This window comes from Microcaecilia unicolor, chromosome 7 (genome assembly GCF_901765095.1).
Source record: "Microcaecilia unicolor chromosome 7, aMicUni1.1, whole genome shotgun sequence".
NCBI lineage: Eukaryota > Metazoa > Chordata > Amphibia > Gymnophiona > Siphonopidae > Microcaecilia > Microcaecilia unicolor.
This window is the reverse complement of record NC_044037.1, coordinates 302,597,298-302,616,246: the sequence shown is the minus strand read 5'-3', so window position 1 is coordinate 302,616,246 and position 18,949 is coordinate 302,597,298. Positions and strand designations below refer to the sequence as shown.

Below are 18,949 nucleotides of genomic sequence, written 5' to 3'. Positions count from 1 at the left end.
ATGTGTTTCGGCTGTAAGGCCTTCCTCAGGAGCCTCTGTGAAACCGCCACAGTCCTGCTGGAAAACAGAGCTGCTGTGTTCAAACAACCACAATGTTACAAAGCAAGTGTCATATTGATCCAATTGGTCCCTTCCTTTGAATTGTGTCCTTTATCTGCTATCATTTTCTCTGTTTCTGTCTTTCGATGCATTAGCAGAGTCACACGTTGGCTTCAGTGCTGGAATTATATGAGGTATTGACAGTAAATATTGAACAAAGTTTAGGACCACTTACCAGCCTCCTCACTGGCGTTCTGTTCATCTGATGTCTTGGGTTCTTCAGCCATTGTCTCTGTTTTCTCCTCTGATCATCGATTATAAGAAAGAAGAGTAATTTTGATTAGAACGTTATTGTACTTATTTTAAAAGTACTGTTTGTGTTTCAGACGATGCATAAACCAGCTCTTCCTCATTCTCCCTCCAGATACTTGGGTATAATATGCTCTCCTTCCAGTGTGTAGAGACTAAGAACTACTGGATTATTACATCACTCTATCTAATATTCTGTGCAGCCTCAAGCCTACCAGTACGTTCTCAGTCTCCAACAAGTGGTAGGGGGTATATTCTGTGCAGGCCGGGGGTTCCCAAGTAGTAAAAAGCGGCCAGCTGATATTTTAAATGCTGACTACCATGGACAGAATTAGCCCCGGATATTCAAGCACCGGTATTCAATATCTGTGGCTAAATCTGGTTAAGGAAGCTACCGGGGCTTATGCAGGTCCCAGTTGATATTTAGCCAGGACTCATATAAGACATTTATGTGGGCCCCAGCTGAATATCAGACAAGATCCGCAACAGGTTATGCCTTCTGCTACTCTGAATCCCTGCTCCCTCCTCCTTCCCTCGACCCCCCTCCCTCCCACTCCGGATGTATGTAGGGCCAACTGAATGTAAAGATACAAAAATAGGTGTAATATGACCAAAATTAGTAGTGTGTAAGTAAGCAAACTGCAGAGAGATCAAAATATATTTATTTATTTATAGTATTTATATCCCACATTTTCCCACCCATGGGCAGGCTCAATGTGGCTTACATCAGTCTGCAAAAACATACATTAATTCAGCAAACAATCAAAATCAATGAAGTAAAGAGATTAGCGAGTAACAGCAAAGGAGAGGAAAAGGAGAAAGAATAATAGAGTTCAATATGTCGTAGCGACTGCAGCAGTTCAGAAGTTAGAGATGCCAGGCGGGTCTGTAGCGTAAGCTTTCCCCAAATAATAGGGTCTTTAGAGATTTTCTGAAGGCCAAATGATCTTGAATAGATTTTACAGATTTTGGTAATCCTTTCCACGAGTGAGCGCTAACATAAGGAAAGGTGGATGCATAGGCGGTTTTATACTTGATGCCACAGCAGGCTGAGTAGTGAAGATTCAAGTACGTGGGTGGGATACCGGTGTCGGAAATGGTATTTCAAGCAGACGAGTCGGAGAAACTTACGGACTTCACGATAAACCTGGAGGACGTAATGGGGCAGCATGTGAAATTCAAAAGAGTAACTTAGCTTCCAAGTGCAGACAGAAAGCAGCAAGTGGGTCATCGGTCAAACACACCGACTTTGGCCAAGGTTTCGCAAATAACGCTGTGTCAAGGCGCGAGTAACCATAAAAGTTCACAATATTTATTTATTTGTAGCATTTGTATCCCACATTTTCCCACCAATTTGCAGGCTCAATGTGGCTTACATTTGCCGTAATGGCGGTTGCCATTTCCGGATAACAGATTACAAGTGGTAATGCGTTAAGTTGCATACATACATGGTAACACACGTTTAGCATAACATATATATCATGTGCAATACATGGTAAGGAAGAATACATTATGCTAATACATGAAAGTTCCTGAGTAAGAAATTGGGTTGTATCATACTTTGGATCGTCGGCTATGGAGTGACCATATTCGACATAAAGTTTGGAGTGGTAATGCTTATTTATTAATGGCAAAGAGGTTAATCAGTCAAGTGATAGGATTCCGGTTATGTCTATGTCGTGTAAAGTCTTATTATTTAGTATTTAAGCTGGATGTTTATGGTATGCCTTCTTGACCAGATCTGTTTTCAGTAGCCTTCGGAAGATAGTTAGGTCTTGCGTTGTTTTTATTGCCTTCGGTAGTGCGTTCCAAAGCTGCGTGCAGATGTATGAGAAACTGGTCGCGTATGTGGATTTATATTTTAGCCCTCTGCAGTTAGGGTAATGGAGATTGAGGAATGTACGTGCTGATCTTTTTGTATTCCTAGTAGGCAAATCTATAAGGTCTGACATATAGTTTGGGACTTCCCCGTGAACGATTTTGTGGACACGGGTGCAGACTTTGAGCGCAATTCGTTCTTTTAGTGGGAGCCAGTGTAGTTTCTCTCTTAGGGGTTTGGCGCTTTCGTATTTCTCTTTCCCAAATATGAGTCTGGCTGCTGTATTTTGAGCGGTTTGATGATTTGTTCTTTACATCCAGCATAAATGGCATTGCAGTAGTCTAGATGGCTTAACACCATTGATTGTACTAGGCTGCGGAATACTTCCCTTGGGAAGAAAGGTTTGATTCTTTTAAGTTTCCACATTGAGCAGAACATTTTTTTGTTGTATTTTTCGCATGATCTTCAAATGTGAGATTTCGGTCGATTGTGACTCCCAAAATTTTTAAGCTGTTTGAGACCGGGAGGGTGTAATCTGGGGTGTTTATGGTATTGGGTTTGTTTGTGTTATATTGTGAGGACAGGATGAAACATTGTGTTTTTTTGCGTTCAGCTTTAGTTGGAATGCGTCCGCTCATGAGTTCATTATTTGGAGGCTTTGTGTGATTTCGTTTGTGATTTCGGTTATATCTTTTTTGAACGGAATGTATATCGTGACATCATCTGCATAAATGTATGGGTTAAGTCCTTGGTTGGATAGCGATTTGGCTAATGGTATCATCATTAAGTTAAAAAGAGTCGGCGAGAGCGGTGATCCTTGTGGTACTCCACATTCAGGTTTCCATGGTGTTGATGTTTTTGAATTTGATATCACTTGATAGGTTCTTGCTGTTAGGAAGCCCTCGAACCATCTAAGTACGTTTCCTCCAATCCCGAAATAGTCCAGGATGTTTGAGAGTATTTGGTGGCTGACCATGTCGAACGCACTGGACATGTCAAATTGTAGGAGGAGCACATTGTTTCCCGTTGCAATTAATTGTTTGAATTTGGTTATGAGAGTGGTTAGCACTGTTTCAGTGCTATGATTGGATTGAAATCCTGACTGTGATTCGTGCAGTATGGTGAATTTGTTCAGGTACTTGGTAAGTTGTTTGGTTACCATACTTTCCATTAGTTTGACTATCATGGGGATTGATGCTACTGGTCGATAGTTGGTTGTGTCGTTTAATTTTTTCTTTAGGTCTTTGGGTATGGGGGTAAGTAGTATATTTCCTTTGTCCTTGGGGAATAGTCCGTGTTGCAACATGTAATTCATGTCCGACGTCAGGTCAGTTATGAAATGATTGGGGGCGAGCCTTATGAGGTCGCTGGGACAAATATCCAGTTTGGAGTGAGTTTTGGAGAATTTATTGATTCTTGTTTAATGGTTTCTTCGGTCAACAGATCGAAGTTATTCCATGTGCGATCTGCTGGGTATTCACTGGGAGTTGGGTCCAAGCAGTCCATAAATTTTTCGTGATCTGTGGTATTGAGTGGTAACGTGGATCGTAGTTTTATAATTTTCTCATTGAAGTATTTGGCAAGGTTGTCTGCTGATGGTATGTCTGTGCTGGTTGTGGTCACCGGTGTGGTGTCTGTTAATTTATTCACGGGTTGGTAGAGTTTATGTATGTCTTTGCAGTCAGGCCCTATGAGCATGCTTCCTAGTTGCTTCCTGCTTACTAGTCAGGAAGCAACTAGAAGCATGCTTAAAAATAAATGAGAATACATTTAGGTACAAAAAATTAGAATTGAGCTTGAAAGGAGGTAGGGAAGGATGCTGTGCAATGATGTGGGGTATAACATATTACTGACCACATCAGACCGGAGTAATATGTGATTACTGAGCACTGTTGGTAAAGGTAAAAAAAATTAATAATAAAACACACAGTAAGGATACTCACTGCATATTAAATTTTAACTGCCAGACCCTCGACCATTCTTCTAACGTTCGGAGATCCCTTCTCATCATTTCTACGCCCTCCAGGGTATCCCCTCTATTGGCTATTTTCGTGTAATCCACAAAAAGGCACACCTTTCCTTCCAACCCTTCAGCAATATCTCCCACAAATATATTAAACAGAATAGGCCCCAGCACCGACCCCTGAGGAACTCCACTGCTCACCTTCCTTTCCTCCGAGCGGATTCCATTTACCACCACCCTCTGCCACCTGTCGGTCAACCAGTTTCTTATCCAGTTCACCACTTTCGGTCCTAAGTTCAATCCTTTCAGCTTATTCACGAGTCTTCTGTGGGGGACCGTTTCAAAGGCTTTGCTGAAATCCAAGTAGATTACATCTAGCACACGTCCTTCATCCAGTTCTTTTGTCACCCAGTCAAAAAAGTCAATAAGATTCGTTTGGCAAGATTTTCCTTTGGTAAAGCCATGTTGCCTCGGGTCCTGTAACCCGTCGGTTTCTAGAAAGTTAACTATCCTTTCTTTCAGCAGTGACTCCATTATTTTTCCTACCACCGACGTGAGACTTACCGGTCTGTAGTTTCCCACTTCTTCCCTGTCTCCACTTTTGTGAAGAGGGACCACATCCACTCGTCTCCTATCTCGCAGAACCTCTCCCGTCTGTAAAGATCTGTTAAATAAATCTTTAAGAGGTCCCACCTGGACCTCTCTGGGCTCCTTCAGTATCTTGGGATGTATCCCATCCGGCCCCATAGCTTTGTTCACCTTTAGATTCTCCAGCTGTTTATAAACTCTTTCTTCCATAAACGGCGCAGTATCCACTCCATTCCCAGAAGTTCCCTCGGCAGCCAACCGCGGTCCTTCTCCAGGATTTTCCTCCGTGAACACTGAAGAGAAATAATTGTTTAGCACATTCGCTTTATCTTCATCACTCTAGCCATTCTCATTATCTTTCAGTTTCACAATTCCATTCCTATCTCTTCTCCTTTCTCCAATATATCTGAAAAAGGCCTTGTCACCTCTCTTTACATCTTTAGCCATTTTTTCTTTGGCTCGCGGTTTCGCTAGCTGTATTTCCCTCTTCACTTCTTTGAGTTTAATCCAATAATCTTTTCCGTGATCCTCTTGTTGCGTCATTTTGTATTTCTTGAAGGTTATCAATAGAAATCAAACAAAATAAAACATAGAAAAGAAAATAAGATGATACCTTTTTTAATGGACATAACTTAATACATTTCTTGATTAGCTTTCGAAGGTTGACCTTCTTCGTCAGATCGGAAATAAGCAAGTATTTCTTGAACAAAGCCTTTTTTGCTCTTATTTAGTACCTAAGTACATAAGTAATGCCACACTGGGAAAAGACCAAGGGTCCATCGAGCCCAGCATCCTGTCCACGACAGCGGCCAATCCAGGCCAAGGGCACCTGGCAAGCTTCCCAAACGTACAAACATTCTATACATGTTATTCCTGGAATTGTGGATTTTTCCCCAAGTCCATTTAGTAGTGGTTTATGGACTTGTTCTTTAGGAAACCGTCTAATCCCTTTTTTCAAGTACTTGTTTGGAGAACCATATAGGCTTCCTGCTTCTCTTGTTTTTGTTTACTTTCCTCACAAAAATATCAGTCACCATATTTATAGCAGCCTTTAGCTTGGACCACTGTTTTTCCACTTCTCCTATGCCTTCCCACGCCAACAGCTCCGTCTTCAGGTATTCCCCCATTTTATCAAGATCAGTATGTCCGCACTCCGCCATCTTCCTTATATCAAGCCATATGGTGTGATGATCACCATTACATAGGTGGGCACCCACCCGGATATCGGAAACACTACCTCTATTAGTGAGCACTAGATCCAGCATCGACCCTTCCCTCGTGGGTTCCGTCATCATTTGTCTGAGCAAGGCACTTTGACAGACATCCACAATCTCCCTACTTCTTTCCGATTCCGCAGACGGGACGTTCCAATCCACGTCAGACAAATTGAAATCTCCCAACAGTAGCACCTCCCCTTTCATACCAATCTTTTGAATATCTTCTATCAGATCCTTGTCTAACTTCTCCGTTTGTGCAGGAGGTCTGTAGATAACCCCCGTGTGGATACAGGTTCCATCTTCTCTTTCCAGGACGATCCATAAATTGCGGTTAGTGCTTGGTGGCTTATAGCCGGTTAGCGCCGATATTCAGCATCGGGTTAATTGCGTAAATAGCAGTTCTATCTTTAACTGTTGGAAATTAACTGGTTAGCGCTGAATATCGGCTTAACTGGCTAAGTTCCAGCGGCCAAACATGAAACTGGAAATTCAATGCCGGTCACCGGAAATGGCCCAGTATGAAATGGCCCAGTAGTAAGAATGACACTTATACAGGATACCTCCCACCAGCTTAATATCAGCCCCACTGACTTTATAGATAAATTTAATGTATTCCAACCACATCAAATAGGGTTTAGAAAACATCATAGTACCAAAACACAGCTGCTGTGTTAAAACAACCACAATGTTACAAAGCAAGTGTCATATTGATCCAATTGGTCCCTTCCTTTGAATTGTGGTCTTTATCTGCTATCATTTTCTGTGTTTCGATGCATTAGCAGAGTCACACGTTGGTTTCAGTGCTGGAATTATATGAGGTATTGACAGTAAATATTGAACAAAGTTTAGGACCACTTACCAGCCTCCTCACTGGCGTTCTGTTCATCTGATGTCTTGGGTTCTTCAGCCATTGTCTCTGTTTTCTCCTCTGATCATCGATTATAAGAAAGAAGAGTAATATTGATTAGAACGTTATTGTACTTATTTTAAAAGTACTGTTTGTGTTTCAGACGATGCATAAACCAGCTCTTCCTCATTCTCCCTCCAGATACTTGGGTATAATATGCTCTCCTTCCAGTGTGTAGAGACTAAGAACTACTGGATTATTACATCACTCTATCTAATATTCTGTGCAGCCTCAAGCCTACCAGTATGTTCTCAGTCTCCAACAAGTGGTAGGGGGTATATTCTGTGCAGGCCGGGGGTTCCCAAGAAGTAAAAAGCGGCCAGCTGATATTTTAAATGCTGACTACCATGGGTAGAATCAGCCCCGGATATTCAAGCACCGGTATTCAATATCTGGGGCTAAATTTGGTTAAGGAAGCTACCGGGGCTTATGCAGGTCCCAGTTGATATTTAGCCAGGACTCATATAAGACATTTATGTGGGCCCCAGCTGAATATCAGACAAGATCCGCAACAGGTTATGCCTTCTGCTACTCTGAATCCCTGCTCCCTCCTCCTTCCCTCGACCCCCCTCCCTCCCACTCCAGATGTATGTAGGGCCAACTGAATGTAAAGATGCAAAAATAGGTGTAATATGACCAAAATTAGTAGTGTGTAAGTAAGCAAACTGCAGAGTTCTGGACAACTTGTAGAGACCAAAATATATAAGCAGGTAATCCAAGTACAGCAAAGTTACTCACTTGTAGCAGGTGCTCTCCAAGGACAGAAGGACATGTAGTCTCACATACGTGTGACGTCATCCAATGGAGCCCTGGCATTGACACAGCCCAACACTCAAGGAAAAATCTCAAAGCCTTTGGCGGCACCGTACCACATGTGTGCAGGTGGCTTCCCGCCCAATGTGAGCGTGTGGGACCAGCTAGTAGATTGCGCTCAAAACCAGTAATAAAGCACACAAAATGCAAATCCTAGGGGAGGAGGGAGGAGATATGAGAAAACAAAACATGTCCTGTTGACCTCAGAGAACACATGCTAAAGGTAACGTCGCTTTCTCCGAGGACAAGCAAGACATTGTATATATGGGAATCTCTAGCTACAAGGCTTACCAAAAACAACAACCAAGGGTCAATAGTGACTTGCAAGAGCAAGACCAATCAAAAAAAACAATCAACCTAAACTTATATACGGCTTTGTTGTGAAAGCGCAGCCTGGAACAGAAGAAAAATGGGTCTAAGAGGGTAGAGTTGGATTCTAGACCCCAAAGAAACTTTACAGAGCTGTATGATCGAACCAACTGTCATGTTGAGAATCTTGCTGTAGGCAGTAGTGAGATGTGGTGTGGACAGAAGACAATGTTGTAGTTTTGCAAATCTCCTCAATGGAGGCTGATCTCAAGTGACTTACCAACACAGTCAAGACATGGCCTTCGAGTCAGCCCAGCCTGAGCATAAGCAAAGGAAATGCAATCTGCTAGCCAGTTAGACAAGGTGTGTTTACTAATGGCTGCCTCCATTCTGTTTGGATCAAAAGAAACAAAAATCTGGGTGGACTATCCATGGGCTTTAGTACGCTCTAGATAGAAGACTAAAGCTCATATGCAGTCCAAGGTATGCAGAATGCTTTTACCAGGATGGGCATGAGGCTTTGGGAAAATGTTAGTAGAATAATTGACTGGTTAAGGTGGAAATCCAGCACCACATAAGAACAGCCATACTGGATCAGACCAATGGTTCATCTAGCCCAGTATATAGTGGCCAATCCAGGTTGCAAGTACTTGACAGAATTCCAAAGAGTAGCAAAACTCCATGCTACCAAACCCAGGGCAAGCAGTGGCTTCCCCCATGTCTATCTCAATAGTAGACTATGGATATTTCCTCCAGGAACCTGAGCAAACCTTTTTTTTTAACTCAGATATGCTAAACACCTTTGGAAGGAACTTAGGATGCGGGCGAAGAACCACTCTATTATGATGAAACTTCGTGTAAGGTGGATCACCTACTAGGGCCTGAAGCGACTACCACCAGAAATAAAACCTTCTAGGTCAAAACCTTCAGGAGGCAAGCATCAAGCGGCTCAAAAGGAGCTTTCACCAGAGGCCCCACAACACAGTGGGAGGTTTGATTGGAGGTTTTGTAAGAAGCAAACCTCTCATGAATTGAATAACTAGTGGTGAACCCTTGCAGAATTGGTTTTGAGTCCAGACTCAGAAAGGTGTAGAAGGTACTCAAGCAGTTTTGGGTAAGGCAGTTAAAAGGATCTTGAGCCCTGCCCTCATACCAGATGGCAAACCTCTTCCATTTAAAATGATATGACTTCTTTGTGGAATCTTTTCTGGAAGCAAGCAGAACTCTGGGAACTCCCTTATACAGCTGAAGAGATGCCAACTCTACCCTCTCAGCATCCAAGATGTGAGGGCCAGGGTTTGGAGGCTGAGATACAAGAGAGATCCCTTATTCTGGGGAAGCAGTCCAATCTCCATGGATCTTTGAATTCTAACTACAGAAGTAGAAGGAACTAGATCTTCCTCAGTCAATATAGTGCAATAAGAATCATGGTTCTGTCAGGCACGCCAAGTGGAGTTTTGAGCCTTTGTGCCCGATGGAGGAAGAAACCCCACCGAGCTGTCGGCCAACCCCGAGTTCCCCCTGTGTCTCCCTCAGTTCCCCAGGGGTTGAGCCCCCAGGTGCGGGAAGCCAACAGCAGGAAGAACTAAGTCCAGAACAAAGTCCACGGGGCACAGCCAGGCAGCGGGCAAAGAAGGACCAGGAGCAAACAGTGGTCAACCCCAGGCAGCAGACAGTAGAAAATCCAGGATCAGGCAAAGGTCAATACCAGGCAGCAAACAGAAGAAGAACCAGGATCAGGCAGTGGTCAGTACCAGGCAGCAGACGGTAGAAACTCTAGGATCAGGCAGAGGTCAATACCAGGCAGCAAACAGAAGCAAGTCTAGAATCAGGCGAAGGTCAATACCAGGCAGCAAACAGAAGCAAGTCTAGAATCAGGCGAAGGTCAATACCAGGCAGCAAACAGAAGCAAAATCCAGGATCAGGCAAAGGTCAATACCAGACAGCAAACAGAAGCAAAACCAAAAGCACTGCAACTACCCAGAGAACTGAATAGAAGCCGAAGCGTGGGAGGACTGGTGGCATGGCTTTAAATAGTGCAGGAATTAGGCCCAAACATGCATAGCTGTCTTCAAGATGGCTGCCCCAAGCGGAGACGCCCTCAAGCCCAAACATGGACTTCCTTCCTGCGGCTGCTCAACACCAAGATGGCCGCCCCATCCTAAGACGCCCACCTCTGAGATGGCCGCCGTCTCCTGGATATGCCCAAATCCAAGATGGCCACCATTCTCCTCAGATGCCCATACCCTGCACAAGCAGGGAACATGACAGGTTTCCCAGTCCTGCTTGAATTTCAGCAAAGTATTCCTCACAGGAGGTATTGGAGGATATGCATACAGACCACCCTTCCCACAAAAGGAGGAAGGCATCCGATTCTAATCTGCCATGTGACCTTATCCTTGAGCAAAACTGAGAGACTTTGTTGTTAAAGCAAGTGGCAAAAAGATCTACCGAGCAGTTGCTCCACACTTGGAAGATTTTGTTCAGAAACCACTCATGGGTTGCATTACTCTTTTCAGTCTGTCTGCCAGGCTGTTGTCATTTCCTGCCAGGTATGTGGCTCTGAGCACCATGCATTGAGCAGTGGTCCATCGCCACAACCTGACCACCTCCTGACACAAGAAATATGAACTTTTGCTTCTCTGCTTCCTGAGGTAATATACCACAATCTGTCATTTGATCAAGAATTATATGATTGGACAGATGACCTCTGAAAGCCCTTAGAGTGTTCTAAATGGCTCATAACTCCAGGAGATTTATATGAAGGGAAGTTTCCTGAGTGAACCACAGACCCTGAGTGTGAAGCCCATCTGCATGGGCTCCCCAGCCCAGGTTGGATGCATCTGTTGTCATCATCTTGTGGAGGAGGAATTTGGAATGGAAGTCCAAAGCTCAGATTGGACTGAATCATTCACCACAAGAGCGATTCCAACAGAGCGGGAGTGACTGAAACACGATCCACTAGATTCTCAGAAGCCCAACACCACTGGAAAGCTAGGGTCCAATGAGCCTCTCTCAACTGGAGGTGCCATGGGTGCCACATGCGCAGTGGAGACCATGTGGCTTAACAACCAAAACATCTGCCAAGCTGAAACCTGCTGGTTTTGCCAAACCTGAAGGGTGATGGGCTCTTAAGGTCTCAGCCCTTGGTTCTGGGTTGGAAGACCCTGGCTTGAACCATGTCTAGCAGGGCTCCTATGAACTCCAACTGTTGAGAGGAAAGAAGATGGGAAGGGGCAGTTTATGATGAACTCTAGTAGCTCCAACACTTGAATGGTTTTCCACACAGAATCCCGAGTTCCTTTTTTGGATGTGCTCTTGACCAGTCAGTCATCCAGGTAGGGAAACACATGCACCCTTAGTCTGCATAGACACTTTGTGAGTATGGCAAGAATTCTCGGTGAGTGGATGCAAGGCCAAAAGGCAGGATGCAATACTGGTAATGGAGTACTTGGAATAGAATCCCCTCCCTTCTTCTCCTGGTGGTACAGGCTTGACTGCGTAGGCTTGTAGAAGGATGGAGAGTTCCTCTGCAAGTATGGCCCGGTGCCGCAATCTAAAATTTGACATTTTTGGTGGACAGTTTGGAAGAATTTGATTCCAATTTAGGGTGTAACTCTGGACTATTTGCAGCAACCCATTCGCCAGGCCCCCTCCCTGCCCATCTTCAAATCCTTGCTCAAAGCCCACCTCTTCAATGTCACCTTCGGCACCTAACCACCATACCTCTATTCAGGAATCTAGACTGCACAAACTTGACATTCCGTCCTTTAGATTGTAAGCTCCTTTGAGCAGGGACTGTCCTTCTTTATTAAACTGTACAGCGCTGCGTAACCCTAGTAGCGCTCTAGAAATGTTAAGTAGTAGTAGTAGCAGTAGTAATGCAAGGCAGAGATGAGCTGCAATGACAGAGCTGTGACCAGGACCAAGGATTTGCACACTATGAGTTGACTTAATTACTTTTTTCTTTCTGGCACCTTACATCTGGAATGGTCTACCATTGCATGTTCGCTGTAGTCTCGAATTTAAGAACTTTAAATCACAATTGAAAACTTGGCTGTTCCAGCAAGTCTATGGAGTTCTGAATGATTGAGCTGGCAAGCAGCTTGCTTTGTTCTTTTATGTCCCTTCCTTTGTTATAGTAACATATAGTAGATGACGGCAGAAAAAAAGACCTGCACGGTCCATCCAGTCTGCCCAACAAGACAACTCATGTGTGCTACTTTTTGTGTATACCCTACTTTGATTTGTACCTGTGCTCTTCAGGGCACAGACCGTATAAGTCTGCCCAGCACTATCCTCGCCTCCCAACCACCAGCCCCGTCTCCCAAACACCGTCTCTGGCACAGACCGTATAAGTCTGCCCAGCACTATCCCCGCCTCCCACCACCGGCTCTGGCACAGACTGTATAAGTCTGCCCAGCACTATCCCCGCCTCCCAACACCGGCTCTGGCACAGACCATATAAGTCTGCCCAGCACTATCCCCGCCTCCCAACCACCGGCTCCGGCACAGACCGTATAAGTCTGCCCAGCACTATCCCTGCCTCCCAACCTCCAGTCCTGCCTCCCACCACCGGCTCTGGCACAGACCGTATAAGTCTGCCCAGTACTATCCCTGCCTCCCACCACTGGCTCTGGCACAGACCATATAAGTCTGCCCAGCACTATCCCCGCCTCCCAACCACCAGCCCCGCCTCCCAACCACCAGCTCTGGCACAGACCATATAAGTCTGCCCAGCACTATCCCTGCCTCCCAACCTCCAGTCCTGCCTCCCACCACTGGCTCTGGCACAGACTGTATAAGTCTGCCCAGCACTATCCCTGCCTCCCACCACCAGCTCTGCCACAGACCGTATAAGTCTGCCCAGCACTAGTCCCGCCTCCCAACCACCAGCCCCGGCACAGACCGTTTAAGTCTGCCCAGCACTAGCCCCGCCTCCCAACCACCAGCTCTGCCACCCATTCTAGGCTAAGCTCCTGAGGATCCCTTCCTTCTGCAGAGGATTCCTTTATGTTTATCCCAGGCATGTTTGAATTCTGTTACCGTTTTCATCTCCACCACCTCCCGCGGGAGGGCATTCCAAGCATCCACCACTCTCTCCGTGAAGAAATACTTCCTGACATTTTTCTTGAGTCTGCCCCCCTTCAATCTCATTTCATGTCCTCTCGTTCTACCGCCTTCGTATCTCCGGAAAAGGTTTGTTTGCGGATTAATACCTTTCAAATATTTGAACGTCTGTATCATATCACCCCTGTTTCTCCTTTCCTCCAGAGTATACATGTTTAGTTCAGCAAGTCTCTCCTCATACGTCTTGTAACGCAAATCCCATACCATTCTCGTAGCTTTTCTTTGCACCGCTTCAATTCTTTTTACATCCTTAACAAGATACGGCCTCCGAAACTGAACACAATACTCCAGGTGGGGCCTCACCAACGACTTATACAGGGGCATCAACACCCCCTTTCTTCTGCTGGTCACACCTCTCTCTATACAGCCTAACAACCTTCTAGCTACGGCCACCGCCTTGTCACACTGTTTCGTCGCCTTCAGATCCTCAGATACTATCACCCCAAGATCCCTCTCCCCGTCCGTGCCTATCAGACTCTCCCCGCCTAACACATACGTCTCCCGTGGATTTCTATTCCCTAAGTGCATCACTTTGCATTTCTTTATCTTTCAGCATTCTCTCTTTTATCTTTTGTTTTAATGTATCTGTCCCTTTTCTTTTGAAAAATGGACTTCTTTTCCTTTCTTTTATAGCCTGTACCCCACTTAGTTCTGTCAGCTGGAGTGGTTTAGCAAATTTTTAATAAACTATATTCTCAGTGCTGGCATAATAGGCGACAGTAGCTGGAAATATTAAACAGAAATAGGTGATACTTACCATTACCGGAAAGTATGTCAGACTCTTCACTGGCTTTCTCTGGCAGAGATTGATTCAGCTCATCAGCCATTGTCAGCCTTTCCTCCTCTGACCCTCTGAGTAAGAATACAAAAAGAGCAGACAGTGCTGAGTACATTCACGGCACATGTGATGTCAGGGAGCTGAAGATTCACTGTTAAGAGAAGGAGTGAACAGGAGGAGAGGCCTTAGGTAGTGGCAGCTAAGTGGGAATTTGAAAAGTGTATACATTTGTGGTGGGGTTTCCGCCCTAAGATTATCAATAGAAATAAATTAAAACATGGAAAAGAAAATAAGATGATACCTTTTTTATTGGACATAACTTAATACATTTCTTGATTAGCTTTCGAAGGTTGCCCTTCTTCCTCAGATCGGAAATAAGCAAATGTGCTAGCTGACAGTGTATATAAGTGAAAACATTCAAGCATTACTATGACAGTAAAATAGATACCATTGGAGATTCTACATGGAATGTTGCTACTATTGGAGATTCTACATGGAATGTTGCTATTCCACTAGCAACATTCCATGTAGAAGGCTGCGCAGGCTTCTGTTTCTGTGAGTCTGACGTCCTGCACGTACGTGCAGGACGTCAGACTCACAGAAGCAGAAGCCTGCGCGGCCACATTGCTGATCTGCAACATTCCATGTAGAATCTATAGAAATCAAACAAAATAAAACATGGAAAAGAAAATAAGATGATACCTTTTTTATTGGACATAACTTAATACATTTCTTGATTAGCTTTCGAAGGTTGCCCTTCTTCCTCAGATCGGAAATAAGCAAATGTGCTAGCTGACAGTGTATATAAGTGAAAACATTCAAGCATTACTATGACAGTAAAATAGATACTATTGGAGATTCTATATGGAATGTTGCTACTATTGGAGATTCTACATGGAATGTTGCTATTCCACTAGCAACATTCCATGTAGAAGGCTGCGCAGGCTTCTGTTTCTGTGAGTCTGATGTCCTGCACGTACGTGCAGGACGTCAGACTCACAGAAGCAGAAGCCTGCGCGGCCACATTGGTGATCTACAAGGGCCGACTTCTACATGGAATGTTGCTAGTGGAATGGCAACATTCCATGTAGAATCTATAGAAATCAAACAAAATAACACATGGAAAAGAAAATAAGATGATATCTTTTTTATTGGACATAACTTAATACATTTCTTGATTAGCTTTTGAAGGTTGCCCTTCTTCATCAGATCAGAAATAAGCAAATGTTGGTAGATGACTGTATATATAAGTAAAACATCAAAGCATTACTTTGACAGTCTAACAGAGTAGGAGGGTGGGGGTGGGTAGGAGGTATGCATGGGGACATCAAAAACCGCTTTAACACTACAATTGTATTAAGTGGTAAACCAAGTAAATAAATCAAATCTGATAATGGGTGAAAAAGCCAGCGTCTCTATCGAGTCCTTTTTGATCATTCTAATACCCCTGAATTTTCTTTTAAGTACCTTTATTGTAAGGTTATTAAGGGAGTACAGAATGTTCAACACCAACTGAACCGTCATTCTGCTTTTTTTCCTCTGTAATAGTTTATGTTGGGGGCAATATATTCATAAACGTAAAGTCCACAAGGCAGAATGTCAAGTCCCTAAGTTTGAGAGCGTGAAATTTGGCCAGAATTCCTCAATCCCCTTTCACTGAGCTGTAACAACGTACGCAAACATTCTAAGACCTAGATGAGTTTGCACCTATTTAAACCCAGTGTAACCAGTGGCGTAGCCACAGGTGGGCTCGGGCCCACCCATTTATGGCTCAGGCCCACCCAACAGTAGCACATGTTTAGTGGTAACTGGTGGGAATCCCAAGCTCCGCCAGCTGAAGATTTTCCCCTGATGGTAACGAAAACGCTACTCTCCACAACACCTGCGCATGCTCAGTTTTCAGTGCATGCCTGCTGCCAAGGTGGAAAGAAGCGTTTTCCCCACCAGCTGAGATAATTTATTTGGGGGGGGGGGGGGGGGGGGAGAACACTTGGTGCCCACTCAATTCTTGCCTAGGCCCACCCAAAATCTGTTGTCTGGCTATGCCTTTGAGTGTAACTACATAGTTCATTCAGTGACATGATGAAGAGAGGATAACCCTCAGAAGCTTACCAAAGAAACATGAAGTCAACCCTTATTTCCCAATAATGACAATGAGACGGAAGGCTCCTATTCCCCCAGTTCCAGGAAACGTCTGCTTAAGAAGTCCACCTGGACATTCTGGACCCCTGCAATGTAAGTGCTGACAATGTCTTCAAATGGACCTCGGTCCATCTGAACAACAGAAAGGCCTCCTGCGTCATCACTGATGTGTTCACTGTAGCTCCCTGTCAGTTGACATAGGCCACTGTCATGGCACTGTAGGAGAAACTCTTGTCTTGTCCCAAATCAAATGTTCAAAAGCTTGCAAAGTCTTTCAAACGGCCCTTGCTTCCAACATGGCTGTTTTCTGACCCCCAACCAACATCCTTGAGACATCAATTTTTGACTTTGCATTCCCCCCTCATGCAGGCTCGTGTCTGCTATAACCACAGTCTAGCACTGTGGTTCTAGGTCCAATGAGAGGGATAGGGGATAGGACTTGATATATCGCCTTTCTGTAGTTACAATCATGGCAGTTTACATATTATATAGGGCAGGGAATGGGACTTTTTTTCTGTGATTTTTGCAACTACATTCAAAGCGGTTTACATACAGGTCCTTATTTGTACCTGGGGCAATGGAAGGTTAAGTGACTTGCCCAGAATCACAAGGAGCTGCAGTGGGAATCGAAACTAGTTCCCCTGGATCAAAGTCAACTGCACTAACCACTAAGCTACTCCTTTGTACCTGGGGCATTGGAGGGTTAAGTGACTCGCCCAGAGTCACAAGGAGCTGCAGTGGATGATCCAGGAGTGACCTACAAAGCAGCATCATATGTGCAAGTCCACATACTACTACTACTAGTATTTAACATTTCTATAGCGCTACAAGGTGTATGCAGCGCTGCACAAACATAGAAGAAAGACAGTCCCTGCGCAAAGAGCTTACAATCTAATAGACAAAAAAATAAAGCAAGCAAATCAATTAATGTGTGGAGGAAAGAGGAGAGGAGGGTAGGTGGAGGCGAGTGGTTACAAGTCAATCATTGCTGCCATTGGAACCTAAGGTCCACATGGGATGCCAAGCTCAAGGCTTCTTTCCTACCAGGAGAGCCTTGATGAGCTCCTAAATCTTTGATACTATGTATCAAAGTGGGTTCAGCAAAGAGCTCTGGGAGGGGTGATGCTGGTGTCAAAGTAAGAGTGGAGGAGAGAAGAAGGGGTGGGGTGGGGGGGGTCTAAGGGAAGAACGTTTGCACATACGCTTCCATGGCTCCGGTTCTGACACCCACCGGGTCTCTCTCTGCTTCTCGGGCTTGTTACTTCCGCGCTACGTCCTCCGGGCAGACAGGCGACGCGTCCCACTGTCTCCATGACAACAATTCCCGCCCACAGCCCAGCGTGCTCTTGTCAGCGTCAATGTTTGTGCGTGTCTCGCGGTGAGTTCCAAGCCTCATTCTGGTGCTCCAATAGCGTTTCTAGGTGTAGTCATCTCCTAGTTAGCCTCTCTTTCTGTCCAGACGTTTTTTTGTATTTTATGCGTGCAAATCAAGGAGGTTAGATGACAAGTTGAGCCTATCTATGGGTTGAAGCCAGTAGGCGGAGCTTGCCGTTTCCTTCACCCAAATCAGTAGGCAGTGCCTTAAAAGCTGGACGACAAAAAGGGGTTTTCGTTTGTTTGTTTGTTTGTTTTTTTACTTATTTGACATGTTTTTAATTTATTTGAAAAGCTTCCCAGATGTAGATATAAATATCACCAACTAAAACTGAATATCACTAAAACAGCAGCTATAAACTCTGTATTTTGTGCTGTTTCTACACTGTTCTATACAACACAGTAATACATGGCCAAATCTCTCTGGGGATTTCCTCTTTCCTGATGGGTTCATCTTAACTGTTGTTGCAAACTGCCTTGGGAAGCCTGTTATAAAGATGGAATATATTGAAATTACATGGAAGTAAAATTAAACTCCTTTCACTGAGGCACTTTTTTTTTATTATTAGGATTTATTTACCGCCTTTTTGAAAGGATTCTCTCAAGGCGGTGTACAGTAAGCATAAATCAAACATAAGCAATAGACAATTACAGCAGTAAAAATATATAAATAACAATGCAAAGTATGGCATGAAATTACATCGTCATCTGTTTTGTAGAAGTTTACATTTTAGATACACAAATGGATTATTCTGCTTTTAGGCATGTTTCAGGGACAAATAAATAAAAAATAAATATTTTGTTTCATGCGGATCTCTTTTGTTTAAACATAACTAAATGGACTAGAAGCCCCTAGAGTTTGTTCTTGTGATGACTTATATACTGTGCCCAAACTGAAAACTCCTATCTGCTCAATAATAAAAGGAGCTCATTGTGAACACTATCCACCGTAAAAGGATGTTTTGTGGCTGTACATGAGGAATTGTGATATTCTAGAAATGTGTATGTTTTTGTTCCTAATCATATATCCAAAGGTTATAAAATCCTCAAGATAGCCGGTTAATTGTTTAACTTATTAGTGGAACATAAACACAGAGGCATGGTATGGTCGTATTTAGGTCATTCCATGTCAAGTGGTCTGGTGGTCCCTACGCGACCATCACGGATTTCGATGAAATTTTCTGTAAACATTCATACATGTCCCCAATGAACATTGATAAAGTTTTACGTTCACCAATGCAATACTTGCTGAGATATAGTAATCTGTTTGACCCCATACTGCAGCCTTCTATGGTATGACCACTAGACCACTTGACATGGAATGACCAATTTTCAATATGGTAATACTAGGGCCCAGCTAAGGAACAGGTTATTTGGAGTTAGTCTTCACTGGATCAAACTTACTTTCATTGTGCCATCACCATCCAGCTGGATAGGCAGTGTCTTAAAAAGTGGAGGATAAAGGATTTTTTTTTTTTTTTACATTTATATCCCACATTATCCCAAGCAAACTCTGGTTCAGTGTGGCGTACATTTGAAAATATAGTGAGACAGAATAATA

At 44.0% G+C, this 18,949-nt stretch overlaps 1 protein-coding gene across 1 annotated transcript in view; it reads right to left on the bottom strand.

Moving 5' to 3' along the window:
• The window catches only part of LOC115475147 (ciliogenesis-associated TTC17-interacting protein-like), a 102,224-nt gene that overhangs the window by 55,304 nt on the left and 27,971 nt on the right, over positions 1-18,949 (bottom strand). The window contains exons 2-4 of the mRNA XM_030210887.1: positions 13,852-13,946; positions 6,795-6,863; positions 275-343 (exon numbers count right to left, since the gene is read on the bottom strand). Coding sequence (XP_030066747.1) covers positions 275-343; positions 6,795-6,863; positions 13,852-13,946 — 233 coding nt within the window. The remainder of the gene's footprint in view (positions 1-274; positions 344-6,794; positions 6,864-13,851; positions 13,947-18,949) is intronic.